The sequence below is a fragment of the Pseudonaja textilis genome, chromosome 10, assembly GCF_049901715.1.
Source record: "Pseudonaja textilis isolate UNSWEBS1 chromosome 10, rPseTex1.2, whole genome shotgun sequence".
Taxonomy (NCBI): Eukaryota; Metazoa; Chordata; class Lepidosauria; order Squamata; family Elapidae; genus Pseudonaja; species Pseudonaja textilis.
In genome coordinates, this window is record NC_141999.1 from 19,966,795 (window position 1) to 19,994,581 (window position 27,787).

Sequence of the window (27,787 nt, forward strand, 5' to 3'; positions counted from 1 at the left end):
GGGCACTGCCCTTGATTAGGTACCATGGTGTCCTCCAATTAACTAATTAACTCTTGATGACGCATGGCCAAATTCTCTCCAGTTCAACCTGCCTCCAATAACAACCCATCTGTACTTCTTGCAAGGGTTGGGGTGCCCCCTTCTCTTCCTTCCTCTCAACCTTGCCTTGTAGAGTTGCATTGCTTAAGTCTGGTGCTTCTTACTCAATTCCAAAACAGAATCTCATTCCCATTCCCATTGTCTTTACTTTTCTTTTCTTCTGAGGACAGAAATAGTGGATTTTACCGTGTCTGGCAGTCTAGGGATTGACCATCTCAAAAAAGTCTTCTCTGCGCAAAGATCAAATCCAGTGAAATTGCCCATCTCCAATGCCTTCTCTTACCTTTGGCTGCTGCATTGTTGGAGCATTGCTCTACCTCACAGATAAAAGTAAGGAAAAGTCCTTTCTAAGTTAATGTTTCTCAACTTTGACAACTTTAAGATGGGTGTACTTCAACTCCCAGAATTCCTCAGCTAGCATCACCTAAGATTTTGGCATTCTTTCATGAAATCTATTGATTGGTTCAAAGTCACCCAGCTGATTTTCATGCCTAAGAGAGAACTAGAACTCTCCATCTCCTGGTGATGCTCCCAAAACCACCCAGCCAGCTTTTCTGTCTAAGGCAGGACTAGAACTCACCGTCTCCTAGTGATTGGCCCAGTCACTGAGCCAATTTTTATGCCTAAGGTGAGACTAGCATTGACAGTCTTCTACTTTCTAGCCGGGTGCCGTAACCACTAGACCCAACTCCTTTTTTGCTCAGTGGAGTATGAAAACCTAGAAAATGAATTAATTTAGTTCCAAAGCCCAAACCAGCTCCCATAAAGACCCAACAAGGCATTGGCACAGCCTGCTAAAGTAATTTAATCTTAACCTTTGCTGGGGGTGATTTGCATAGATATGTGGATGTGGTTTTGCGTGTTTATATTGCCTGTATTGCTTAGTGGCCCATGCAAATCTTGTAATCAGGATAAGTTGATTGTGGGAATATTTATTGTGGTGCAACAGTGGTTAGAATGTAGTATTGCAGGCAAATTCTGCCCACAGCCAAGAGTTTAATCCTGACCAGTTCAAGGTTAACTCAGCCTTCCATCCTTCTAAGGTGAGGGTATACAGATTTTGGAGGACAATAGGCTGACTCTGTAAAGAAGCCTGTAAAGCGGTATATAAGTCTTAAGTGCTATTGCTATTGCTAGCATCAAACACTCCCATTTCAAGTGTTCTTCCTAGGAAAACAGTCAAAGGTCCTTGCATTATCTATCTTGCAATTCATGAGCGTTTGGATGAAAAAAAGCCAGCAACCCTAATTTTAATGCTGTCCAAGAAAAACACACACACACACACACACACACACACACACACACACACACACACAAGAAATATGTCAAATGAATCATGCAACTCTTGCTCTCTCCTTTGCTTTCAGGTTGGTCTTTGACATGTGACATTTGTAGAAAAAATAAGGAAGATTGTGTTGGAGAAACACAAGTGTGCTATTCTTTCTTAGACCAGTGTGGTACTTTCCAATCGAAAAACCACAAAAGTAAGCAGAAAAGACCACTCAAGATGTCTCATCCCAACATTTCCCAATTGTGCCCATGGCTACAAGAGTCTCTCCTACCAACACCGCTGCAGAACAAAAATATGAACATTGAGTGGATTTATTTTTTAGTACAAATATACACATATGGTTTGATTTTTAGATATAGGTAGTCCTTGGCTTACGATCACAAGAGAGCCCAAAATTTCCGTGGCTGAATGAGACCTTTGTAAAGTGAACTTGGCTCCATTTTGCAACCTTTCTCGCCACATTTGTTAAGTTGAACCACTGCAGTTGTGAATTTAGTAACCTGGTTGTGAAGTGAACCTGGCTTCCCCACTGACTTTGCTTGTCAGGAGGTCTCTGTCCACTTGTAAAGCATTCCTGGCCTGCTCTCCGAGTTGCCATAGGCAGGAGGGGGGAGAACTGATGGAGAAGCTTGGTTGCTATGACCAGAAGCACTTTCCACACATACCTTTCTCCAGATTGTAACCCAGGTTACTAGAGCCAGCTGGAGAGGCTGGGTTTTCTACAGTCCACAAAAGTGCTCCATTGGAGAATGTGATTTATGACACACCCTGGGAGGAGGAGGGAAACAGGGTGATAGGTGGACAGTAAATTACATAGGGCACAGCCGACTTCACTTGGGAAAGTGCTGACATGTTGCTCCTAATAAATAATTGGATTTCTTTTAACTTGGCTCAAGGCTCATGAATTAATTAGGGCATCTGTCAGAACCCTGGGAGTCGCAAAAGGCTATCCCGTGACCCTGTGACACAGCAATGGTCATAAGTGTGAACCAGTTGCCAGGCATCTCTAATTTTGATCACATGACCATGGGGATGCTGCAAAGGTCATAACTGGGAAAACAGTCATAAGTCAGATTTTTCAGTGTCGTTGTAACTTCGAACGGTCACTAAACAAACTGTTCTAAATCAAGGACTGCCTATCCAATCTCCCGTTTGTTGGTTTGTTGGTTTTGTCATCCTAGGTTAATCCAATTCTCCAGTTACACTGGCTCTTTGTTCCACTGACACCAAGCTGTCTGATCTGGTGTTTTATTTTGCTGGCGCATACTTTGGATAGTGTGGTGGAATTTAGTCTGGATTCCCAGGTGGGAGGGGCTGCCTCAGTGAAGTTTAGATCAGTGGGTTGAGTTGGGAGAAAGAGAATCAATAGCTCCTCTCTAGAGGTTCTCAGAGTTTATCTTTAATAATGCAAATACTTTGCTTTAGTTTAGCAAGATACTTATTTATAGGAAAGGAACAAAAATACAGAAAAGAATAACAGCGTTGGAAGGGACCTTAAATCTTCTAGGTCTAGCCCTCCTCAAGCAGGAAACTATATACTAGAATTGGGTATAACTAGTCTGATGAAAAAAAGGGCTAAGGGTGACATGATAGCAGTGTTCCAATATCTCAGGGGCTGCCCCAAAGAAGAGGGAGTCAAGCTATTCTCCAAAGCCCCTGAATACAGGATGAGAAGCAATGGATAGACACTAATCAAGGAGAGAAGCAACCTAGAAATTTCCTGGCAGTTAAAACAATTAATCAGTGCTCCAACACTTGGGGTTTTAAAGAAGAGATTGGACATTCATTTGTCTGAAATGGTTTAGGGCAAGGCTCTTCAACCTTGGCAAATTTAAGGCTTGTGGATTTCAACTCCCAGAATTCCCGAGCTAACATGACTGGAGGAGGAATTCTGGGAGTTGAAGTCCACAGGTCTTAAAGCTGTCAGGTGTGAAGACCCCTGGCTTAGGGTCTCCTGCCAGAGATGGTAAGTTGGTCCAAAATATCTCTGAGGTGCCACTCTGTTATTCTGCTCTATTCTGTTGTTCTGTTTGATTATTTTTTCCCCAATGTACATATGTGCCTGTGTGCATGACCCCTTCACAGCCCTTTTGGTTTGGCCCTACACAGCAGTCCCAGTTTCTCACGGGGTCCCTTGGGGAAATTAATTGCCCACCCCTGGGGTAAGGTGTCCCTAGTTGGAGATGGTCAACCCACGACCACCATTTAGGATTGAAACATTTCTTTCTCCTTCAACATCCCAGGTGGAAGAGCTATGACAAGAAAAGCCTGTGTCCAAGCTAACAGCTGCTTTGAAAAGATCACCAGTGTGGACCTGGGGGACAGTGGGATTATCTCATCCAAACTCACCTGTTGTCGGGGCGTTGCATGCTTGAAAACTTTGGACCCTCGTATGTATGCCGTTCTCTACTGAACTGCTGAAAGCTCTGTGTTATAAACAAGAGATGGGTGATTCCTTCAAGAGTCCCCATCACGGACAGTGCAGGTAGTCCTCGACTTATGACCACCATTGAGCCCAACATTTTTGTTGCTAGACAGCTGTTAAGTGAATTGCTGCTGTTTTAAAGTTAGTCACCCGGCTGTTAAGTCAGTCGTGCTTCCTCCATTGACTTGGGCTTGTCAGAAGGTCGCAAAAGGGGATCACATGACCCTGGACACTGCAACCGTCATAAATATGAGTCAGTTGCTAAACATCCAAATTTTGATCATGTGACCAACAGGGATGTTGCAGTGGTCGTAAGTGTGAAAGATGGCCATTAAATCTTTTTTTTCAGTGCCATTGGAACTACATGAGCTGTTGTAAGTTGCGGACTACCTCTACTCTTTTTTTCAAAGAAAAGAATTGAAGAAAGAGGAATAGAATGGAACAGAATGGAATGGAACGGAACGGAACAGAACAGAACAGAATAGAATTGAATTCTTTATTGGCCAAGTGTGATTGGACACACAGGGAATTTGTCTTGGATGCATATGCTCTCAGTGTACATAAAAGAAAAGATACATTCATCAAGAGTCAAGAATCACTAGGTATAACACTTAATAATAGTCCTAGGGTACAAATAAGCAATCAAATCATACTAAGAAGCAGTCAATATAAATTGTAAGGATACAAGGGACAGTTACAGTCATTCAGTCGCAAATGGGAGAGGATGGGTGATAAGGAGAGATAAGAAGATTAATAGTAATAGAGTAGCATCAGGCTTTGGAAATTGTTGGACAGTGTTGAGGGACTTGTTTGTTTAGCAGAGTGATGGCATTCGGGGAAAAACTGTCCTTGTGTCTAGTTGTTCTGGTGTGCAGATCTCTATAGTGTCGTTTTGAGGGTAGGAATTGAAACAGTGGTTCACAAATGGAGTTTAGGTTTCCCAGGTGGGTGAACAAATGCATTTGCACTATTCAGGAGATGTTGAGATTTTACTTAAACCCCCAAGTGGCCCCAACAACTCTCAGAAAGGGCACTAATGACCAGATGATTGCAAGGAATATAAATCTATCCATTCGCCACCCTTCAGTCAGAACTGAAGAAGCGTCTTGGATGAGAAGCGAAAAGTCTTCAAGGAAAAACAAAGAAAGACCAGTTGCCTTTTGGAAAAACAAATCAACAAACTTTCTTTGGGACAATCATGACCTGGATGACTGAGACTCTCCAATGGACATCTTTCCTGATCGTTATCCCTGCCTCATTTGACACACACATTATTAGATGCACAAGACAAATTCCTTGTGTGTCCAATCACACTTGGCCAATCACACTTGGTCCATTCAATTCCATTCGATTGTTCATGGTTGAAAAGCCCCTTTGCAGTCTGTGGCCCCACATTCCAAAGAAGAGCAGCACCAGTGGTGGGATTCAAAAAGTTTTTACTATTGGTTTATTTGGGCATGGCTAGGTGGGCGTGGTGTGGCTGGGTGGGCGTGGCTTGGTGGGTGTGGTAGGGGAAGGATACTGTAAAATATCCCTCCCCACCCCACTAACCTGCTTTCCAGCTCTGTTCTCCTGTGCAAGGCAACCAAAGAAGACCCAGCCAATCAGCTGGGACTCGGGAGGCAGAGAATAGATGGGGCTATACTGCCAGTCAGAGGCAGTATTTGCGGGTTCTCCGAACTACTCAAAAGTTCTGTTACCGGTTCTCCAGAACTGGTCAGAACCGGCTGAATACCACCTTTGAGATGCACAAAAATATTTTATGCCAAAATAACGTCTGAACTATTAGGAAATGTGGATATCGTGTTTCCCAACTGGGGCGACTTTAAGATGGATGAAATTCTCCTGGCCAGCATGAATTCTGAGCAGTTGAAATCTGTATTGCTGGTTGGCCAGGTTTGGCTCAACACACCTACATCATTTCCCTCTGTTGTTGCAAATCAGGCAATGATGGTGTTATTATTATTATTGTTATTGTTATTATTATTATTTATGCAGTGCCCCCTCCAAACACAACATTGAATGGGAAGAAATGCAAAACCTGTTTTTCTAGAGATTTTACCATCTGCTTGTGGGAAGAGACTGTTTCGTGCAAAGGAGATCAGACTTACTGCCTTGAGATGGACGGACTAGCTGACTGGGGTGGATATGGCACTTTGGAAACTCATGGTAACGAATCTCTCTCCCCCCTCCCTTTTTTTTTCTTTTTCCTGACTTTTACTCACTCTCTCTCTCTCTATCTATCTATCTATCTATCTATCTATCTCTATCTCTATCTCTATCTCTATCTCTATCTCTATCTCTATCTCTATCTCCCCCACAGACGTAGTCAATGCAGGATAGGCCAACTCACTGAGGCCAACTTGACACGAGACAATTTAATGATTCAATTTAATTTTTTAAACATAAATAAAACATTATTTTAATTGTTGTCATTCACCTTTCATTCTATCCTTCCTTTTGCATCCTTCCTTTAAGGAGTCTATTCCACTCTCTCTTTAATATTAGCGTAACTCTTGTTCCGTGGCAAGTTGACCTGTAGCGGATTTTGGCTGTGGTGAGTTGACCAGTCGTGGGGTTGAAATCTTTTTACTACCGGTTCTGAGGGCATGGCTTGGTGAGTGTGGCAGGGGAAGGATACTGCAAAATCCCCACTTCCTCCCCACCCCACTAACCTGCTTTTCAGCTCCGTTCTCCTGTGCAGGGCAACAAAAGAAGACCCAACTGATCAGCTGGGACTCGGGAGACAGAGAATAGATGAGGTTGGCGGGCCAGTCAGAGGTGGTATTTGTCCTAGCTAATACCATATTTTCCTAAGATCAGTGGACACCTGTGCAATCCCAGAGAAAGACAGGGTTGGGTCAAGAAATGGCCAGCAAGTCCTATGGGCGTGCTTCCCTATTCCCCAAAGTATACTTTGTGCCTCTGAATGCAGCCACAAGCATTCTCAAGTCTTTGAATGCTCAAAAGTTAATTATTTGGGGGCAATAGGTAGTCCTCTACCTATGAATGGTCACTTAGCAAACCTTGAAAAGTACAACGGACTTCCTGAGGGCTTAAAGTTCCTATATTCTGACAGCTGCTCTCCACCTCACTACAATCATGTTACCACAGGTTGAGCTTTCAGCAACCAGCTTGCATTTACAGATGTTTGCAGCATCCTACAGCCACATGACCACACTTTACAATGTTTTGGCTGAAAACTAGCATTTATATCTGGACTGTGGGATGCTGCAGAACTGAAGAAGCTTCTTGAATAAGAAGCGACACGTCTTCAAGAAGAAGAAAAACAAACCCAAGAAAGTCCAGCTGTCTTTTACACAGCAGCTTTGGGACAACCATGGTCTGGATGATTGAGAATCTCCATAGTCTCCCACTCTCCAGCCTGGTGCCTTAACCACTAGACCAAACTGGCTCTCAGTAGTAATAGTAGTAGTAGTAGTAGTAGTAAGTAGTAATAATGATGAGGATGATGATGACACCATCATTGCCTGATTTGCAACAACAGAGGGAAATGATGTAGATGTGTTGAGCAAACCTGGCCAACTAACAATACAGATTGCAACTACTCAGAATTCATGCTGGCTAGGAGAACTTCATCCATCTTAAAGTCGCCCCAGTTGGGAAACAGGATATCCACATTTCCTAATAGTTCAGACGTTATTTTGGCATGAAATATTTTTGTGCATCTCAAAGGTGGTATTCAGCCGGTTCTGACCAGTTCTGGAGAACCGGTAACAGAAATGTTGAGTAGTTTGGAGAAGGCAGGATGTGGAACTGCTGGGAATTGCAGGCTCATTGGCTAACCTGGGGGACAAAGAGGGTCACTTTTTGTAATTGTCTCCACAGGTAGAAAGCCATCCATGATCGATTTTGCCATGAAGGGCTGCGTCAACCCCGCCTTCTGTGAGCTGTTTCATGAGGGATCTGTCTACTTTGCCACACTCTTTCTAATGGGTGGAGGAAGCTGCAAGCCAGCCACTGCAAAAGCCACAACGGTACCACCCCACAGAGTCGGCTTCTTCTTCCAAGTGTTTTCTGGGTTCTTACTTGTGGAGATCTACGCTTGATGGCTTGCCCTTCAGCATCTGAATTCTGCCTGAGATTTCTCTCCTGGACAGCCTCTTCAGCCTTAGGCAGGCCTTAGGCAGGTCGTAGTCTTGACAGAATAGGAAGAATTCAGATCATCTCAATTATATAAGGGGTGGTTTCTTTTCATCTTGGTGGTCCTCCAGAAGGAGCAAGGCAAGGGCCCCAAAAGCCACTATACTGTAAAGCAAGGCTCTTCAAACTTGGCAAGTTTAAGACTTGTGGACTTCAACTCCCAGAATTCCTGAGCCAACATGACTGGATGAGGAATTCTGGGAGTTGAAGTCCACAAGTTTTAAAGCTGTCAAGTTTGAAGACCCCTGCTGTAAAGCATTGCTTAAGGCAGAGGTCTCCAAACTTGCCAGCTTAAGACTTGTGGACTTCAACTCCCAGAATTCTGGAAGTTGAAATTCACAAGTCTTAAAATTTCCACATTTGGAGACGCCTGGATTAAGGGAAACGAATGTTGACACATGATGGATGAAGGGAGTAGGCTGCATGGTGTAGAGCAGTATTTTTCAACCTTAACCACTTTTAAGATAGGCAGACTTCAACTTTCAGAATTCCCCAGCCAACATGGCTGGCTGAGGAATTCTGGGAGCTGAAGTCCATCCATCTTAAAATGGCTAAGGTTAAGAAATACAAGCTCAGATGTTAGGTAGATGCTATATTGATCTGTTCTCAGAAAATGGTAGTTCTGAAGAATGGAGGGACTTGAACTTGGTTTTAGGCTAAAGAATGGGGTCCCACATGTATAACAGAACCTGGTTTCCTGGTTATGTTGATTGCTGTTTTTATGACTTTGGGGGGCTTGTTGTATTTGGTGGTTTATTTTACTTATTTTAATGTTATGGGTTGCCCTGGGTCATGTAGGCCATATAAATGGATTGAATAAATCTTTGAAAAAAATAAAACCCAGCTTGTCTGGGTCGTTCGGAGCTGGGAGATCCTGTTTCATCACTGCTGGAAGTGTGAGCATACATGTGTGTTGATCAAGTTGATGGGTGTCCTTTATTGTATAAAGGTTGTTGGTTTCCTCCAGACATTGCTAACCAGGTGTCAGTGGTAAGACTCAAAAATTTTTACTACCAGTTCTGTGGGTGTGGCTTGGTGGGTGTGGCTTGGAGGGCGTGGCAGGGGAAGGTTACTGTAAAATCCCCATTCCCTCCCCACCCCACTAACCTGCTTTCCAGCTCCGTTCTCCTGTGCAGGACAACCAAAGAAGACCCAGACAATGATCAGTTGGGACTCAATGAGAGGCAGAGAAGAGATGGCAGTGGGACCAGTCAGAGGTGGCATTCCATCATTGTAAACATAGCCCATCTTTGACCCTGATGGCCAAAACTAAATTTCCTAGACAAATCTCCGTTAATGTTGTTGACATCCCAGCATTCCTAGTCCCTGACCATCCCTCACCCTTCAAGTTGGCCATGAACATGGTTACCATCCAATAAATGCCCTGTGTTGATGTGGGCAATAAGCTACCACCATCTCACTGAATGACTTTGGGCTGTTTGCTGTTTCCTCTCCATCAATCTACCTCACAGGGTTGTTGGTGTAAGGAAAAAATAGAAGAGAGAGTGCTTCTAGAGCAATGTTTCTCCACCTTGGCAACTTGAAGATGTGTGAACTTCAACTCCCAGAATTCCTCAGCCAACAGGGATGCATATCTGGCCAGTCATATTTCTAAAATGATATTCTTGGGGATAGAAGAGCCCCTTTAAACATATTTTGGGGGGAAGGAAGCACAAAGTTAATCCTATGGTATTGCTGGAAAGAACATGGGCAGTGTTTTGGGATATTTCCTCTCTTACCTCTCTCTCTCTCTCTCTCTCTCGTTTTTTTTCTTTTTCCCCATGCTGGCTTGGGAATTCTGGGAGTTGAAGTTCATCCAGCTTCAACTAGTCAACTTTGAGAAACACTGTGTTAACAGGATTCTGGGATTTGAAACCTATATATCCTCAAGCTGCCAAGGTTAAGAAACTCAGGTCAACAGGTAAGGAGGTTATAAATCCATCAAATAAATAAAATAATTGAAATTAATGGATGGGTTTATATCAAAGATTCGCTTTCATATAACCAGTCCAACCACACCACTTTCTCTGGGGAGAAAGCCAAAACTAAAATGAAAACAAAATTAAAAAATCAAGACAAATAGATAATCCAAGCAAGCCCCTTGGCTTCTTTTATTTTGTTTTACTTTCTCTTTTTAATTTCTAAGAATTAGTTGGCAGGAAGAATCAGAAGTTAAAAATGTAGGTTTTCCATTCAGAGCCATTCCATTGGATGAAATTGCTGACCTTCAGGTTCCAAAACAGTGACAGTATTATTCAGAAGGTGCAATTTTGGAGGCGTCTGTACATTCAAGTGTTATTAGATCATTTCTACGTTCTTCGTGAGTTCTATTGCTCAAGCTCAGTTCTGGACAAGAAGAAGTGCAACCTTTGATATTATAAGCGATGTCTACAGGATCTGCAGATACAAACAAGAAGAAATAGGTCAGAAAAACAGAATAACAGAGTCAGAAGGGATCTTCGAGGTCTAAATATATACCACACAGTGATGGAATGTTAGACTTTGGACCCAGCAACTGCTGTCTTTGCCCCTCAGAAAAGTATATGGTAAAGGTTCCCCTCGCACATCTGTGCTAGTCATTTCCGGCTCTAGGGGGCGCTGGTGCTCATCTCCATTACAAAGCCAAAGAGCCAGCGCTGTCCCAAGGCGTCTCCGTGGTCATGTGGTTGGCATGACTAAACACCTTCGAAGGCGCACGGAAGGCCGTTACCTTCCCACCAAAGTGGTCCTTATTTTTCTACTTGCATTTTTTTACATGCTTTCAAACTGCTAAGTTGGCAGAAGCTGGGACAAGTAACGGGAGCTCACTCCATTATGCGGCAGTAGGGATTCAAACCGCCAAACCGCCAACCTTTTTGATCGACAAGGTCAGAATCTTAGCCACTGAGCCACCACGTCCCTCAAGAAAAGTATATCTTTGCACTATTACTTCTCTTGCTACAAAGACTGCAAAATGAACTGGGCTCTTTTTTGCGGGGGCGCGCCCGGGCGGGCATGTCTATTTTGCAGTGCAGCAGGGGAGGCTCTGAGTATTCCCCTGTATGAAGGCCCCACGGATGGCATCATCCCTTGCCTGACTGCTGCAGCAGACAGTAATATAATAACAATATAATAATAACATAACAATGTAATGTAATGTAATGTAATGTAATGTAATGTAATGTAATGTAATATAATATAATATAATATAATATAATATAATATAATATAATATAATAATATAATATAATATAATATAATATAATATAATATAATATAATATAATTACATCTTTCTTTTCTGAATCCCGCAAGGTTAATGCATTTGGTTTCAGTTCCTCTGCAAATAGCTTCATGTTCAGAGCTGTCCACTGAGAATACACCGAGAATGCCGGGGCAGTGGTGTCCATTTGGAAAGGAGAGGGCAGTCCTGCAAAACAAAACAACGAAACAAAAAAAGCGAAGTGAAAGATCAGCAAAAAGATCATTCGTGCCAAAAGTCCATGGATTTTGTGGACTCTATTGCCTCCAATTTCAAAATTGCATGCATTTACGGTGCTTTGTAAACTTTGAAATAACATTACCCAAACATTAACCAAATACAATTTCCATCCCTTCACTTTCCTGCTCATGTCATAAAGGTGCTTTTTTTTTTTCCAAAAGGCAGCTCAGCTTTCTTTGTTCTTCCTTGAAGACGTTTCCCTTTTCATCCAAGAAGCTTCTTCGTTTTTTTGGTTCTGAAATAAGAACTGAAGAAGCTTCTTGGATGAGAAGGAAAATGTCTTCAAGGAAGAACAAAAGAAGCCCAGTTGCCTTTTGAAAAAACAGCAACTTTTTTAAAGGATTTAAAAAAAAAAAACCTGTAAAAGATTATCAGCAAGAACTATATCAGTATGTATTGTTAGGTAGTGAGGGGAGGAAGTTTGACAGGGAAGGAAGAAAATCCGGTCTCAAACGCACAACCCGCATATGACCCTCTGAAGTAGGGAGGGTTTGGGTCCTAGACCTCCTGAGCAAACATACCAGGAAATTGCTGTGCTTCACACCTTTCTTCATCACAACAGTGGATTCTTCCTCTCAAATAGGAATCATGTCCAATATTTATATCAAAGTGTTCAAGTTTGCAGAGGCTGGATGAGAAACAGTTCCTATGAATGGATCGGAAGGAAATAGGTGCTGTGCGGAAGAGGAAAAATGAGGAAGAAGAAGTTAACTAGATGGATTTATGGAGTTTTGGAAACCTTATTATCAGTTTAACCATGATAGAGGATAAAAGCTTTAAAGGTAAAAGGTAAAGGTTCCCCTCAAACCTATGTGCTAGTTGTTTCCAGCTCTAGAGGGCGGTGCTCATCTCTGTTACAAAGCCAAAGAGCCAGTGCTATCCAAAGACGTCTCCATGGTCATGTGGCTGGCATGACTAAATGCTGAAGGCGCACGGAACGCTGTTACCTTCCCACCAAAGTGGTCCCTATTTTTCTGCTTGCATTTTTACATGCTTTCGAACTGCAAGGTTGGCAGAAGCTGGGTGTCAAAGTTCCGGCAGTTACTCCAATTAAATCATGAGCCTTGAGCCACACTCCCAAAACTAAAGAGGATTTATTTGAAGCTAACATTCTATGTCCAGAACTAATCTGGGCATAGCCAACTCTGAGATACATAATTCACTGTCACCTTTTATCCTGCTTTCCCCCTCACCCCTCTGGGTGTATCGTCCAATGAAAAAACGTCTATAGCCAACTCAAAACATTTTGTATACACGTTTTATAGTTGACACTGGGACAAGTAATGGGAGCTCACTCGGTTACGTGGTGCTAGGGATTGACTGCAATTTGGCAGTTCAAATCTCACCAGGCTCAAGGTTGACTCAGCCTTCCATGCAAACTGCTGTAAACTACTTAGAGAGGGCTGCAAAGCACTGTAAAGCGGTATATCAGTCTATTGCTATTGCTATTCTTTATATGTCTGGACAAGGAGTGTGCATGTGGTCACCAGCTCAGACTCCCTGTTGAGAAAGTTACTCAGCCAGGAAAGGAAACCTTAGAAAAGATTCTCCTTTTATTGGAAGGAAATGAGAGGAATGGTCACTCTGGTTTTACCTGATGAAATCTCCAGCAACACTGTGCCACATTGATCTTCTGGAGAGGCACATTCCTCTGCCCCCTCACTCTCGCAATCTTTTCCAAAATTGTGACAAATTTCACATGAGCGACAGCTTCCTGAAAAGGAGAAAAGAAAGAAAAGAGGGTGCCTGATTAACTCTATTCTCTTATGCCTTCCCTAGGGTGCTTCATTATTTTGAAATGTCAGAGTTGATCAATTACTTGTGAGGAATCCAAGTCCCAAAGAGCCGTGATTGGTGGAGGGAAAGGATAGTCAATCAGCAAACCAAGAAATGCTCCAAAGACCAAGGAGAAGGGCTGCTCATTTCAGGAGAGCTGATTTGGGGGCAGGTGCTGTGTTGTACAGGGACAGTACAGTGTTTGCTTTCCATTCAGAAGATCGCAGGTTCTCTTTGCAGATGGTGGTGGTAGGAAAGACCCTTATAGAATGGGTGTCACCCAGAGAGGACAAAAGAATGGGATGGAATGGAATAAATAGAACAGAACAGAACAGAACAGAGGAGAAGAGAAGAGTTGGAAGGGATCTTGGGGATCTTCTAGTCCAACCCCCTGCCTAGGCAGGAAACCCTACACCACTTCAGACAAATGGTTATCCAACATCTTGTTAAAAGCTTCCAGTGTTGGAGCATTTACAACCTCTAGAAGCAAGCTGTTCCACTGATTCATTGTTCTCACTGTCAGGAATTTCCTCCTTAGTTCTAGCTTGGTTCTCTCCTTGATTAGTTTAGCTTAGACACGGAATCTCCAAGTTAATTTATGTCCAATACAATTCAAGTAAGTGGAAAATATTAGTGGGTAGTTATCGGTCATTAAGCTGCAATCAATTTTTGAAAGGTAAAACCTACTTAGGTATTATGCCTGAATTTGCTGTGATAGCAGGTGTAGGAAAGTACATATTACTCGTAAGGATGTCTACATAAAATTCAGCTTCTCAAGGTTTCCAACATTTCAAGACTGAGTGGAAGAATTATGGGGGACTGAGGTCTGTTTTAGTGTAGATAGAAGCCTACACAACTTTTGCATGCCTACTTCCAGATATTTACATAAATTCCCGCTTGCCTGCAAGCAGATAGCATGATGTTGAAGATGGAGAAATTGAGAACATTGAAAACAAGACAATAGAAGACTCAGACATTCTGCAACATCATCTCCTTACCTCTGGCTACCAAAACGAAAAGAAGACAGATGATCTGTAGAGATTTCATGGTTCAAGATGAAGATCAGAGCTGAATAGGATATGTTGACCTCCGTGAAGTTCTGGACTCTGCTGAAACCAGAGACTCTTCGCAACGTGAAACAAACACAAGTTTAAAAATGGGAAACCCCTCCCCATAATTTAGGGCCAGCCCACTAATCCAAAAGTAAACACAAAGTTGGCTTGACCAAAAGCCATTTCAACTTAGGTGACCATCTAGAAAATTTGCAATGCTGGGGATATAGCCTTGTAAGCACTTTTATTCTTTATTGTCATTGGCTCAAGCCATTGGATTTTATCTTTTTATCTCCACTCTAAGCAGGGTCATCAAGTCAAACTATCAAGAAGATGCTCCCTCCTGGAACCAACTACAGATAAACCAGGCTGAGGTCAATAACCAGAGAGGCACCATCATTAGTCAAATAGTTCCAGGCTCAAGAGGACATTAGCAAGGACTCAGAGGGATGAATCATCCCAGACTCAGGACCTAGACAAGAATAACCTTTATTTTATGTATTCATTTACCAAATTTCTACATTGCCCATCTCACTTAGAATAGAATAACACAGTTGGAAGGGTCCTTGGAGTCTTCTAGTCCAACCCCTTGCTTAGGCAAGAAGCCCTACACCACTTCAGACAAATGGTTATCCAACATCTTTTTAAAAACTTGGAGATTCACAACTTCTGGAGACAAGTTGTTCTACTGATTAATTATTCTAATTGTCAAGAAATTTCTCCTTAGTTCTAAGTTGCTTCTCTCCCTGATTAGTTTCCACCCATGGCTTCTTGTCTGCCCTCAGGAGCTTTGGAGTATAGCTTGACTCCCTCTTCTTTGGGGCAGCCCCTGAGATATTGGAACACTGCTATCATGTCTCCCCTAGTCCTTCTTTTCATTAAACTAGACACACCCAGTTCCTGCAACTATTCTTTATGTATGTTTTAGCCTTCAGTCCCCTAATCTTCTTTGTTGCTCTTCTCTGCACTCTTTCTAGAGTCTCAACAACTTTTTTTACATCGTGGCGACAAAACTGGATGCGTTATTCCAAGTGCCTTATCAAGTCTTATTAACACTTCACGTGATCTTGATTCTATCCCTCTGTTTATGCAGCCTAGAACTGTGTTGGCTTTTTTGGCAGCTGCTGGCTCAAGTTTAAATGGTTGTCCACTAGGACTCCGAGATCCTTCGCACAATTACTACTATTGAGCAAAGTACTGTATCTGTGCATTTGATTTTTCTTGCCTAAATGTAGAACCTTCCTTTTTTCACCACTGAATTTCATTTTGTTAGATAACGCCCAATGTTCAAGTATGTCAAGATCTTTATATACACTGCTCAAAAAAATAAAGGGAACACTTAAACAACACAATGTAACTCCAAGTCAATCACAATTCTGTGAAATCAAACTGTCCACTTAGGTAGCAACACTGATTGACAATCAATTTCACATGCTGTTGTGCAAATGGAATAGACAACAGGTGGAAAGCAGAGGCAGTTAGCAAGACATCCCCAGTAAAGGTGTGGTTCTGCACTTCTCAGTTCCTATGCTTTCTGGCTGATGATTTGGTCACTTTTGAATGCTGGTGGTGCTGTCACTCTAGTGGTAGCATGAGATAGAGTCTTCAACCCACACAAGTGGCTCAGGGAGCGCAGCTCATCCAGGATGGCACATCAATGAGAGCTGTGGCAAGAAGGTCTGTCAGCATAGTATCCAGAGCATGGAGGCACTACCAGGAGACAGGCCAGTACATCAGGAGATGTGGAAGAGGCCTTAGGAGGGCAACAACCCAGCATCAGGACTGCTACCTCCGCCTTTGTGCAAGGAGGGACAGGAGGAGCACTGCCAGAGCCCTGCAAAATGATCTGCAGCACGCCACAAATATGCATGTGGCTGCTCAAACAGTTAGAAAAAGACTCCATGAGGGTGGTATGAGGGCCTGACATCCACAGATGGGGGTTGTGCTTACAGTCCAACACTGTGCATTTGCCAAAGAACACCAAGATTGGCAAATTCACCACTGGCGCCCTGTGCTCTTCACAGATGAAAGCAGGTTCACACTGAGCACACGTGACAGACGTGATAGGGTCTGGAGACACCGTGGAAGGCATTGATGCTATGGACTGGCCTGCCCGTTCCCCAGACCTGAATCCAATTGAGCACATCTGGGACATCATGTCTCGCTCCATTCACCAATGCTATGTTGCACCACAGACTGTCCAGGAGTTCTGTGATGCTTTAGTGCAGGTGTGGGAGGAGATCCCTCAGGAGACCATCTGCCACCTCATCAGGAGCATGCCCAGGCGTTGTAGGGATACAGGCACGTGGAGGCCACACAGAGCCTCATTTTGACTTGTTTTAAGGACATTACATCAAAGTTGGATCATCCCGTAGTGTTTTTTTCCACTTTAATTTTGAGTGTAACTTCAAATCCAGACCTCCATGGGTTGCTAAATTTGATTTCCATTGATAATTTTTGTGTGATTTTGCACATTCAACTATGTAATGAACAAAGTATTTAATAAGAATATTTCATTCATTCAGATCTAGGATGTCTTATTTTTGTGTTCCCTTTATTTTTTTGAGCAGTGTATCTTAAGTCTATCTTCTGGAGTGTTGGCTATTCCTGCCAGCTTGGTGTCACTTAAATGACTCTGGGTTTTTTCCAAACAACATTATTAAATGTTATTAAAAGCAAATTGAAGACAGAGTTAAAAATAAGATTAAGATTTAAAATTACAAGTTAAAAAAAAACAGAGTTAACAAGCCTAAATACTTAGCAAGTTACAGGGACTTGCCCTCAAACCATCAGTCATCCCCAAGGTGGAATGGGACAATTCTCCATGAGTTGGAGAGAACCAACCTAAAACCAAGGAGACATTTCCTAACAATTAGAACAATTAACCAGTGGAATGGCTTTCCTTAAGAAGTTGTGGGTGCTCCAACCCTTGATGTTTTAAAGAAGAGATTGAACAACCATTTGTCCATAATGGCTTAAGGTCTCTGGCTTGAGCAGGGGGTTGGACTAGAAGACCTCCAAGATTCCTGTTATTCTGTTATCCTACCTAAATATTGTACTTAACTGTGGCCCCCAAAAATAAAAGGTTGTAACACTGGGTGTGACTCACCGAACAGGCACCTTGCTTAGCAATGGGAATTCTGGTTCCAACTGTGGTCATAAGTTGAGGACTATCCATGATGCTTGCTTGTAACAGCCAACATCTGAAGATGGGTTAGTTTGGTAAGAAGGTTCTAGGTGTCCTTACATGGACTCTCCAGGCTTCGCAAACTATTCCACGTGGTCCCCATTGAAACATGGGACCTGAGCCCACTCTTGAACTTCACTAATAATTGACAGGTTGTATCCGTATTAAGAGTCAGTTATCTATGTGGTATTACATTTTCCAGACTCACAATGTTCTATTATGAAGGTCTGGTTTGTTTTAGGCAAGTCTGGTGTAATCGGTGGCCTTGCAGTCATGTCCCCATTTTTCAAAGTGAATATTAGCACAGTGAGAGTGCTAGCAAAGCCACTTGTTTGCTGGGTCCATATTTGGCCACTGTTAAAACAGCAGACATCTAAACGGATATCACAGGACTGTGTTCCATGCCACTTGGATAAAGGTTTAAAGGTAAATACAGGTAGACCTTGACATATGGACACTGTTGGGATCAGAATTTTCACTGCCAAGCAAGGGAGTTGAGTCATGCCCAAGATTGTTATCATCATAATCACCATCACCATTTTAATTTTAATGTGGAGAGAAGGCAAGTTTTACATTTAGGCAGGAAAAATCAAAAGTTGAAGTGAGACCTGGCTCAAAAACAATAACTCTGAGAGGGACCTCGGAGTCCCCATGGATGATCACTTGAATATGAGCCAGTGGTGTGCAGCAGCAGTCTAAAAAGCTAATACAAATCCTGGGTTGTATACACAAAGGCATAGAATCAAGATCACGCGAACTATTAATATCGCTTTATAACGCCCTAATAAGACCACCAGTGGAATGCTGCAACCCAATTTTGGTCACCAAACTACAAAACCACACTACTAAAAAGCATACTAAAAAACAGAGATATCACCCTGCCAACAAAGGTGAATATAGTCAAGGCTATGGTTTTCCCAGTTCCAATGTATGGCTGTGGACCATAAGGAAGGCTGAGCAACCAACGAATGGAGGCCTTTGAACTCTGGTGCTGGAGAAGACTCCTGCGAGTCCCTTGGACTGCAAGACCATCAAACCGGTCAGTCCTAGAGGAGATCAACCCTGACTGCTCTTTAGAAGGCCAGATCCTGAAGAGTAAACTCAAACACTTTGGCCACCTCATGAGAAGGAAGGACTCACTGGAGAAGAACCTAACACTGGGAACGATCGAGGGCAAAAGAAGAAGAAGGGATGACAGAGAAGGAGGTGCCTGGATGGTGAGGCATGAGCTTGGATGGACTCCAGAAGATGGTAGGGGACAGGAAAGCTTGGGGGAATGTTGTCCATGGTATCCCAATGGGTCGGATACAACTTCACAGCTAACAACACTACACAAAATGTGTTGAGGCTTTGGAAAAGGTTTTATCCTACCTAAATATTGTACTTAACTGTGCCCCCCCCCCCAAAAAAAGGTTGTAACAGTGGGTGTGACTCACTGAACAGGCACCTTGCTTAGCAATGTGAATTCTGGTTCCAACTGTGGTCATAAGTTGAGGACTATCCATGATGCTTGCTTGTAACAGCCAACATCTGAAGATGGGTTAGTTTGGTAAGAAGGTTCTAGGTGTCCTTACATGGACTCTCCAGGCTTCGCAAACTATTCCACGTGGTCCCCATTGAAACATGGGACCTGAGCCCACTCTTGAACTTCACTAATAATTGACAGGTTGTATCCATATTAAGAGTCAGTTATCTATGTGGTATTACATTTTCCAGACTCACAATGTTCTATTATGAAGGTCTGGTTTGTTTTAGGCAAGTCTGGTGTAATCGGTGGCCTTGCAGTCATGTCCCCATTTTTCAAAGTGAATATTAGCATAGTGAGAGTGCTAGCAAAGCCATTTGTTTGCTGGGTCCATATTTGGCCACTGTTAAAACAGCAGACATCTAAAGGACATCACAGGACTGTGTTCCATGCCACTTGGATAAAGGTTTAAAGGTAAATACAGGTAGACCTTGACATATGGACACTGTTGGGATCAGAATTTTCACTGCTAAGCAAGGGAGTTGAGTCATGCCCAAGATTGTTATCATCACCATCACCATTTTAATTTTAATGTGGAGAAAAGCAAAGTTTTACATTTAGGCAGGAAAAATCAAAAGTATAAGCACAGATGAAGTGAGACCTGGCTCAAAAACAATAACTCTGAGAGGGACCTCGGAGTCCCCGTGCATGATCACTTGAATATGAGCCAGTGGTGTGCAGCAGCAGTCTAAAAAGCTAATACAAATCCTGGGTTGTATACAGAAAGGCATAGAATCAAGATCACGTGAACTATTAATATCGCTTTATAAAGCCCTAGTAAGACCACCAGTGGAATGCTGCAACCCAATTTTGGTCACCACACTACAAAACCACACTACTAAAAAGCATACTAAAAAACAGAGATATCACCCTGCCAACAAAGGTGAATATAGTCAAAGCTATGGTTTTCCCAGTTCCAGTGTATGGCTGTGGACCATAAGGAAGGCTGAGCAACCAACGAATGGAGGCCTTTGAACTCTGGTGCTGGAGAAGACTCCTGCGAGTCCCTTGGACTGCAAGACCATCAAACCAGTCAGTCCTAGAGGAGATCAACCCTGACTGCTCTTTAGAAGGCCAGATCCTGAAGAGGAAACTCAAAGACTTTGGCCACCTCATGAGAAGGAAGGACTCACTGAAGAAGAACCTAACACTGGGAACGATCGAGGGCAAAAGAAGAAGAAGGGATGACAGAGAAGGAGGTGCCTGGATGGAGTCAGTGAGGCATGATCTTGGGTGGACTCCAGAAGATGGTAGAGGACAGGAAAGCCTAGGGGAATGTTGTCCATGGTATCCCAATGGGTCGGACACAACTTCACAGCCAATAACACCACACAAAAGGTGTTGAGGCCTTGGAAAAGGTTCAGAGAAGAGCAACTAAGATGATCAAAGGCCTGGAAACTAAAACATATGAAGAACAGCTGCAGGATGTGGGGTTGGCTAGTCTAGAGAAAAGAAGAATTAGGGGTGAGAGGATAGCAGTATTCCGATATTCCATGGGCTGCCCCAAAGAAGAGGGGGTCAAAGTAATTTGACCCCTAATTCTTCTTTTCTCTAGACCAGCCAACCCCACATCCTGCAGCCATTCTTCCTATGTTTTACTTTCCAGGCCTTTGATCATCTTAGTTGCTCTTCTCTGAACTTTTTCTTTCTCTTTCAAAGTCAAATTGACTTTGATTGTGAATGGGGAAGTTGCAAATTGTGATCACATGGACACTGCAACCATCACAAACATATGTCGGTTGCCTTGACTGAGTGACCACGGGGAAGCTGCAATGGTCATAAGTATGAGGACTACTCATGTCACTTTCTTCTGGGCCTTGTAACTTTGTACAGTTGCTAAACAAGTGGTTGCAAGCCTGGGAATATCTGTATGTTGGCATTTGTGTGGACTAAAACAGTGTTTCCGAACCTCAGGAACTTCAGAAGTTCTCACAAGTCCTTTGGACTCAATTTCAAAGCCAGATGGTTGACATATCCATTAAATGAAAATAGAATAAAATAAATGGAAAAAGGTGGCAGGACTTTTGTCTATTCCACAGTTAAATCAAACAGAGAAACAAAAAAGTGAGGCCCCTCTTTTAAAAATCGTCTACTAAAACAGGAGGTCTTACAGAGTTCTTACAGATTGAAGAGTTGGAAGGGACCTTGTAGGTCATCTAGTCCAACCCCCCCACCCCACCCAAGCAGGAGACCCTCCACCGTTTCTGACAGATGGCAGTTCAGTCTCTTCTTGAAATCCTCCAGTGATGAAGTTCCCACAATTTCCGAAGGAAGCTGTTCCATGGATTGATTGCTCTTAATGTCAGAAAATTTTCTCCTTGTTTCCAGGTCCTCAGAGCATGGTTAAAAGAAAGTCAAGATTAAATTAGGGTGGGATCAAAAACTCTGCCTGGTTTTTGAGTCCATTGTTCTGGCTGTCATCTTGACTTCTTTGATCTCACCTAATGGGCATCTCTGCCAGAACATGTTAAAAAAAAATCACCACTGGGCTTCAACCTTTCATAGCAGGTAGGCCAGGAGCAGAGGTGGAATTCAGCAAGTTCTGACCACTTCTGGAGAACCAGTAGCAGAAATTTTCAGTAGTTTGGAGAACCGGCAAATCCCACCCCTGACTGGCCCCGCAAATCCCATCTATTCTATGCCTCCCATTGAGTCCCAGCGGATCGACTAGGTCTTCCTTGTTTGCCCTGCACAAGAGAACGGAGCTGGAAAGTAGGTTAGTTGGGTGGGGAGGGAATGGGGATTTTGTAGTATCCTTCCCCTGCCACACCCACCAAGCCACACCCACAGAACCGGTAGTAAAACATTTTGAATCTCACCACGGGCCAGTAGCCCAGAAGGACATGGCCATTGAAGGCAGAGAATGAGGGCATTGGGGAGGCCTCATGTCCAACAACACACCCACCAGCCAATAGGAATGGAGGCATTTGGACAAGACAAGGAAACAACACAGGTGGATTTGACTGTTCTGGTTGTATCAGCAGAAGGGGAAACACATTACTTCTGATGCACAACATGGGAGCCAGGATGGAAAGGTCATCTCCCAAGTGGGCAAGGAGTATTCTGAGGAGGTCATCATCCATTCCTGCCCTTCTGAAACAGGCAGTGTCCTGATTTGCCCTGTCCTGTCCTGGACCAGTCCAGAAGTGCACATCAGCACCGCACTGAGTGGGCATCATGGCAGGACAAGTAGTGTTAGTGAACCTGACACCACAAACCTGGTTCTACCACAGTCATTCGCTCAAATCAAACTCTGACCCAGAATGGAATTCTTTTGAAAGTTACTCCTTTATTGGTTGAACCATGGCTCAGTTAATTTTCACATTAATTGGGTGGAACTTTGACACATCCAGAAGAACGAGGATTCTGTTGAAAGCTGACTAAAACAGAATGAGCCATGTTGGCTCCTTAGTTCTTAGTAAGGTGGAGCGATGGCCTTGACCTGCAGTTGTACATCACTGGGAAGACTTTGGGAGGGCCGGCGTGCATTTGAAGTCTACTTCAACATCCTCTAAAACATTCCAGAACTTCTTCTCAAATAAAGTGCACAGACTCTCCGTAGCACATCCTTTATAAGACAATGCTCTGAAGAAAAGGCCTGAAAAAAATTAACCGACATTGTAGTCAGGAACATCAACTAATTCCCCATAAGACTGTCAAACTATTTACTAAGATTGTATTTCTATTATTCTTCTCACTCTTCCTAGTATCTACCTCTTCCCACTTATGACTATAACCTTGTTGCTTGTATCTTTATGTATATGGTTTATTTGTTCCCTAGTATGATTTGATTTCTTATTAGTATCCTATGGCTATCACTAAGTGTTGTATCTTATGATTCTTGATGAATGTATTTCATTTTCCTTCATGTACACTGAGAGCATATGCACCAAAGACAAATTCCTTGTGTGTCCAATCACACTTGGCCAATAAAGAATTCTATTCTATTCTATTCTATTCTATTCTATTCTATTCTATTCTATCCTATCCTATCCTATCCTATTCCCTCTACAGTACCCCATCCTTTAAAAATGGGAAAGGAGAAATTATTGAAAATTGTATTTGGAAAACTAAATGTGGCCAAAGGACTGCTTTTGCAAAGTGTTTCAGGAAGGAAGAGAGGTGGTATTCAGCAGCTTCTGGAGAACCGGTAGCAGAAATTTTGAGTAGTTTGGAGAAACGGCAAATACCTCCTCTGACTGGCCCCGCCAACCCCATCTATTCTATGCCTCCCATTGAGTCCCAGCTGATCAGCTGTGTCTTCTTTGGTTGCCCTGCACAGAGAACAGAGCTGGAGATCAAGTTAGTGGGGAGAGAAGGGATTGGAGATATTACAGTATCCTTCCCCTGCCATGCCCACCAAGCCCACAGAACCTGTAGTAAAAAAAATTGAATCCCACCACTAGGAAAGACTTAAAGGGGAAGAAAGATGGGAGGAAGAGGAAGAGGAGGAAGAGGAGGGAAGGGGGAAGGATAAGGAGAGGGAGAGGGAGAGGGAGAAACAGGGGAAGAAAATAGACTGGGGCTGTTATCAAGTTTTCCTGCAGCCTGTTCTTACCAAATTCCTTCCCAATTATGGACAAACACTGGTTTTCAGATCCCCGGCAGGAAACCGGGTGTTCAGTGCATTCTTTTGAGGACAGTCCAAGGCATCCAGGGCACTGAAGTCCGTTGGGTGGGTTGACTTTGTCTCCAAGCACTGTCAAGAACAAGAGTTGAGGAAATGATCAGTGCAATTGCCTAAGAGAAACTGCCTGCTTTATCAGACTGGGTAAGGCTACGCTAGGACGTTGCTCATCCTTTCTCTTTATTTCCCTGGATTTTAAGTTCCCCCAAACCATGGGACAGCTGGCTGATCCCTCAGACTATATTTCCCTGGAGATTTTAGGAAGCCTTCCTGGATTTTATGCTCCCAGAAAGCTAAAAGGACACCTTCTGGAAGCTTCTGGAAACAAATTCCTTGTGTCATACTTGGCCAATAAATCTGTTCTCCTCTCCTCCCCTCCATTCTGTCCCAGGAAGGTGAACTCAAGACAGATTATCAGACTCTGTTTATAGGATTTCTTCTGCCTAAACAATAGTGTTTTTTCAACCTTGGCGACTTTAGGATGAGAGGACTTCAATTCCCAGAATTCCACACCCAGCTTGAGCAAGTTTCTTTCAATCCTTAGCAAGAGAACTTTTAAACACAGAGTTAAGGTATAACCCTTCGCTCTGACAAAGTTGAAATCAGAAATGGGCAGCCCTGCAGAGGTTAGATTTCGCCTCCTTCAACGTTGTCTGTTGAGGCTGAGATTGGCTTCCTAGAGCTACATACCAGGCGGTGGCAGAGTTTTACATTCCTCCCCAGTACAGCAGGTTCTTTTGGTCTTCACCGTTAGTTCATTATGTGGACTCGTCTCCACGTAGTTAAGATGGCAAGTGTCAGAAGTACCACAGGATTTTGAAATCAAAGAGAGGGACACAGGGGCTGCACAGGTGAGAAACAAAGAACAAAGACATTTTATTTGAGATTCAAGGACTCCTCAGTAGATTAAAAGGCTGAATTGAATTGAGATCAGATACATTCCTATTTGGTATATAAAGAGATAAGATAAGTAAGAAACTCCAATATATTATATTACATATATTACTGCAGCAAGAATAGCCTTTGCCCAGAATTGGAAAAGTGACAGCATTCCCTCGGATACTATGATAATAAAAAAGGGTTTTAGAGTGTGCTTTCTATGGCAATGAAGGAGAGAGGAGACAGAGTACTACAAAATTTGGAATTTATGGTATAATTGGCTGCAAAGTAGACACAAAATAGAGAGATGAAATGAAAGGTTATGGTGTGATGTAATAATTTGGTATGAGTACGCATAACTCTGCATACTTGTGTATAAATATATAAATAACTATGAAAATATATGAAAAAATGACAGAAATCAAATGTAAAATAATTGTAATAATATTTAGTAATATTCTATACACTTAAGAATATGTCAAAGTGAGTGAACACTACTGCAATATGCTGTATGCATTGAATATGCTGCAATGAATGGAAATACGTTTTTAATTGTTTTTTAATTGTAGAATTTGTTTAATGAAGTTTTTAAAATATTTTTTAAAAAAAGGCTGAATGATCCACTAGATGCAAATGGCAGGTAGTCCTCGACTTATAACCACAGTTGAGCCGCAAATTGATAATATTGAAATATTTCAAACACAAACTGTCTCCAAACACCAACCAAGATATTCTGAACGTCCACAAGGCTTGAGTGCAAAAACTTCTTTGCTTCCTGCAAAGAACTCCAGTTTCTCAGCTGGCTTTTATCTCTTAAGGGAGGGGCCTTACTCCCGAGTCACCCGTGCTGCTGCAGCTGCTCTTTCCTTCAAGCATGCACACGCACTGGGCCCAGGCTCCTCGGAGACCTCTTCATCACTGCTACCAGCCTCCACAATCTCCGAAGACAGCATTCCACTCCTTGATGGTCCTGGCCCCATCCCTGCAATCACATGCAGGCCCCTCATCTGAATCCTGGCTCTCTGAGACCTCAGCCGCCCACACCTGTTGCCAGAGAACCACAACAGTCTATCTCACGACTCTTAAGATTTCATACCTCTTATCACTTCAGTTTGAAAGGTAACACAAGTATCTTGATTAGCATCACAGGTTTTCGTCCAGGTGTTACATTCCCGGCCCAGCCCAATACAAATATCACACTCAAGACACATGCCTAGAGGAGGAAGATACAACATTGTTTGTGGATGCTTTCGACAGGAGTGCCTTGCTCTGCCCAGCCCCACATGTCAAATGGTGATTCATGCCATCATTGCCCCGTCTATCTGTCTTACTTGTCAAGACCTACTTTTGGCAAAAACTCCTGGCTTACATTAAAACGGACGAATAAATTAGGTCTATTATTTGAGGGGCTCCCCTACTTCTACAGGCAGAGATGGGTGAGGGAACAAAAATAAATAAACCTGGGAAGGAGCCATAATTATACAATTCAAGCTCTGCCTAACGCATTCCAAAAAATTTAAAAAAAAATTCTGACACATTTCAATTTTTTTAAAAAAATAGCTGGAGTTTCAGTCACACAATGGTGGGCACCATCTTGACTTTTCTGAGCCCCTTTTGTGGACCCTCCGAGACCTGCCTGGAGTCCTGCTATCCGAGTCAAGGTTCTTGAATTGCTCCCAAAGTCTTCTCACCTGTAGCTAAGAAAGTGCCAAAGAGGCAACAGAATAAGAGGGACTTCATGGCGGAGAACAAGATGATTGATGCCCAAGGCAAGCTGGATAGAGATATCTGGAAGGGGAGGCAGAAAGAAACAGAATCAGGAACACAATGTAGGCATAAATTTGATCATAGTGCCAGTTTTCAAATAACAATCACAAACCAGTTTCAAGAATCTTTTCCCCGCTTTTAATAGCTTTAAAAAAAATAGGAAGAACAGGAAAAAGACAAAACTAGAAACAAACTTCACTCTCAAGAAGGGATTATGTAAGCTCCTGATAATAACTGCATTTTTCTCCATTGCCTGTTTGGCCACTGAAGTCAATGGCTTAGTTATTACCAAGTTGTAAGAAAGTTACCTCATATTAAAAAAAAATCATTACTGGGATCTATAGGACTTGTCTTGGTTGACATTTGTTGTTTTGGTAGACATTAGGCGTGTGTAGTTTAATGAAAAGAAGGACTAGGGTGACATGATAGCAATATTGGTGCAGCCCCAATAGCTAAGGGGCTGCCCCAAAGAAGAGGGGGTAGTACTATTCTCCAGTGCACCTCAAGGCAGGAAAAGAACTAGTAGATGAAAACTAATCAAGGAGAGGAGCAACCTAGAACTAAGGAGAAATTTTCTGACAGAACAATTAATCAGTAGAACGACTTGCCTTCAGAAGTTATGGATGCTGCATCATTCAAGGTTGTCAAGAAGAGATTGGACAATGATAGAGTTTCCTGGTTGAGCAGAAGGCTGGACTAGAAGACCTCCTAAAGCCCCTTCCATCTCTTTTATTCTGTTTTTTTTGCTTCCTCTAAGCTCCTAGATCATCTAAAACTATAGGATGGAGACTCACCATCATCTCCATCTCACACATACACCCATACATAAATTTCCCTGGCTTTCAAGATCAAAATTTGGGTAGCGACATAGTATAAACTCCATCCTTATTATCTACACAACAAACAAAGGCTACCCAAGTTCTTCAACTAAGGTCAGGATCAGCCCACCTTGAAGTAAGGTAAAAGGAATCTGCAAGTCTTTGTAGGATTCTCAACCCTTAAGAAGGAAGTAGGCACTTACGTAGAGCTTCAAGAAGCTGCAGCCGGCAATTTTACCTTAGAGGCTACCAGGTGCTATCAGTCAATGGGCACAGCTCCTTCTCCTTTTGTGTTTCCTTTTTGTAGGAGAGCTAGGTGGTTATGTTTTTGGAACCACCTCTCAACCGCCCGTTATGGGGTATATTTACTTTCCACCCAGATAGAGATTTTTTTTTAAAAGGTAAACCTTTTGCCAGTCCACTGTCCTTTTCAAGGATAGCCTGAGGCAATCGCTTGACCTATTCTGCTCTTGGAGCCAACTGTCCGTAGTCTGCTGAATCAACCTTTGAACATGATAGTATTATTTGGGATTAAAAATTCACCAGGCGGTCAATATAGATTTCACCACTGGGAGAGGGAAATAGCTAAACAGATAACAGCTAATCAGAGTAGGAAGGGACCTTGTAGGTCATCTAGTTCAAGCCCCCCTACCGAAATGGGAGACCCTACACCATTTCTGACAGATGGTCGTCCAGT

The 27,787-nt window shown here is 42.8% G+C and overlaps 3 protein-coding genes across 5 annotated transcripts; 1 reads left to right on the forward strand and 2 right to left on the reverse strand.

Annotated features, from left to right (window-relative positions):
* Window positions 1–302: 302 nt before the first annotated feature.
* Window positions 303–9,547, forward strand: LOC148124958 (uncharacterized). The gene is made up of 4 exons (XM_087940079.1): window positions 303–429; window positions 3,634–3,780; window positions 5,814–5,984; window positions 7,665–9,547. The coding sequence occupies exons 1-4, from the start codon at window positions 369–371 to the stop codon at window positions 7,883–7,885; spliced, it is 600 nt and encodes a 199-aa protein (XP_087796205.1). The 5' UTR covers window positions 303–368; the 3' UTR covers window positions 7,886–9,547.
* A 514-nt stretch (window positions 9,548–10,061) lies between these two features.
* On the reverse strand, window positions 10,062–14,360 carry LOC113453906 (phospholipase A2 inhibitor NAI-like). The gene is made up of 5 exons (XM_087940078.1): window positions 14,234–14,360; window positions 13,054–13,173; window positions 11,977–12,133; window positions 11,248–11,387; window positions 10,062–10,376 (listed from the first exon to the last, which is right to left on the reverse strand). Exons 1-5 carry the CDS (start codon window positions 14,280–14,282, stop codon window positions 10,231–10,233), a joined length of 612 nt encoding a protein of 203 aa, XP_087796204.1. The 5' UTR covers window positions 14,283–14,360; the 3' UTR covers window positions 10,062–10,230.
* A 7,908-nt stretch (window positions 14,361–22,268) lies between these two features.
* LOC113454240 (phospholipase A2 inhibitor NAI) lies at window positions 22,269–27,364 on the reverse strand. Of its 3 annotated transcripts, none has more exons than XM_026725634.2 (6): window positions 27,294–27,364; window positions 26,197–26,293; window positions 25,602–25,718; window positions 24,317–24,469; window positions 23,558–23,698; window positions 22,269–22,597 (listed from the first exon to the last, which is right to left on the reverse strand). In XM_026725634.2, the coding sequence occupies exons 2-6, from the start codon at window positions 26,243–26,245 to the stop codon at window positions 22,455–22,457; spliced, it is 603 nt and encodes a 200-aa protein (XP_026581419.2). In that variant the 5' UTR covers window positions 26,246–26,293; window positions 27,294–27,364; the 3' UTR covers window positions 22,269–22,454. The 3 variants fall into 3 exon arrangements, with proteins under 3 accessions (XP_026581419.2, XP_087796196.1, XP_087796197.1); XM_087940070.1 differs by having other exon boundaries at window positions 27,221–27,364; XM_087940071.1 differs by having other exon boundaries at window positions 26,881–27,364.
* Window positions 27,365–27,787: the final 423 nt, after the last annotated feature.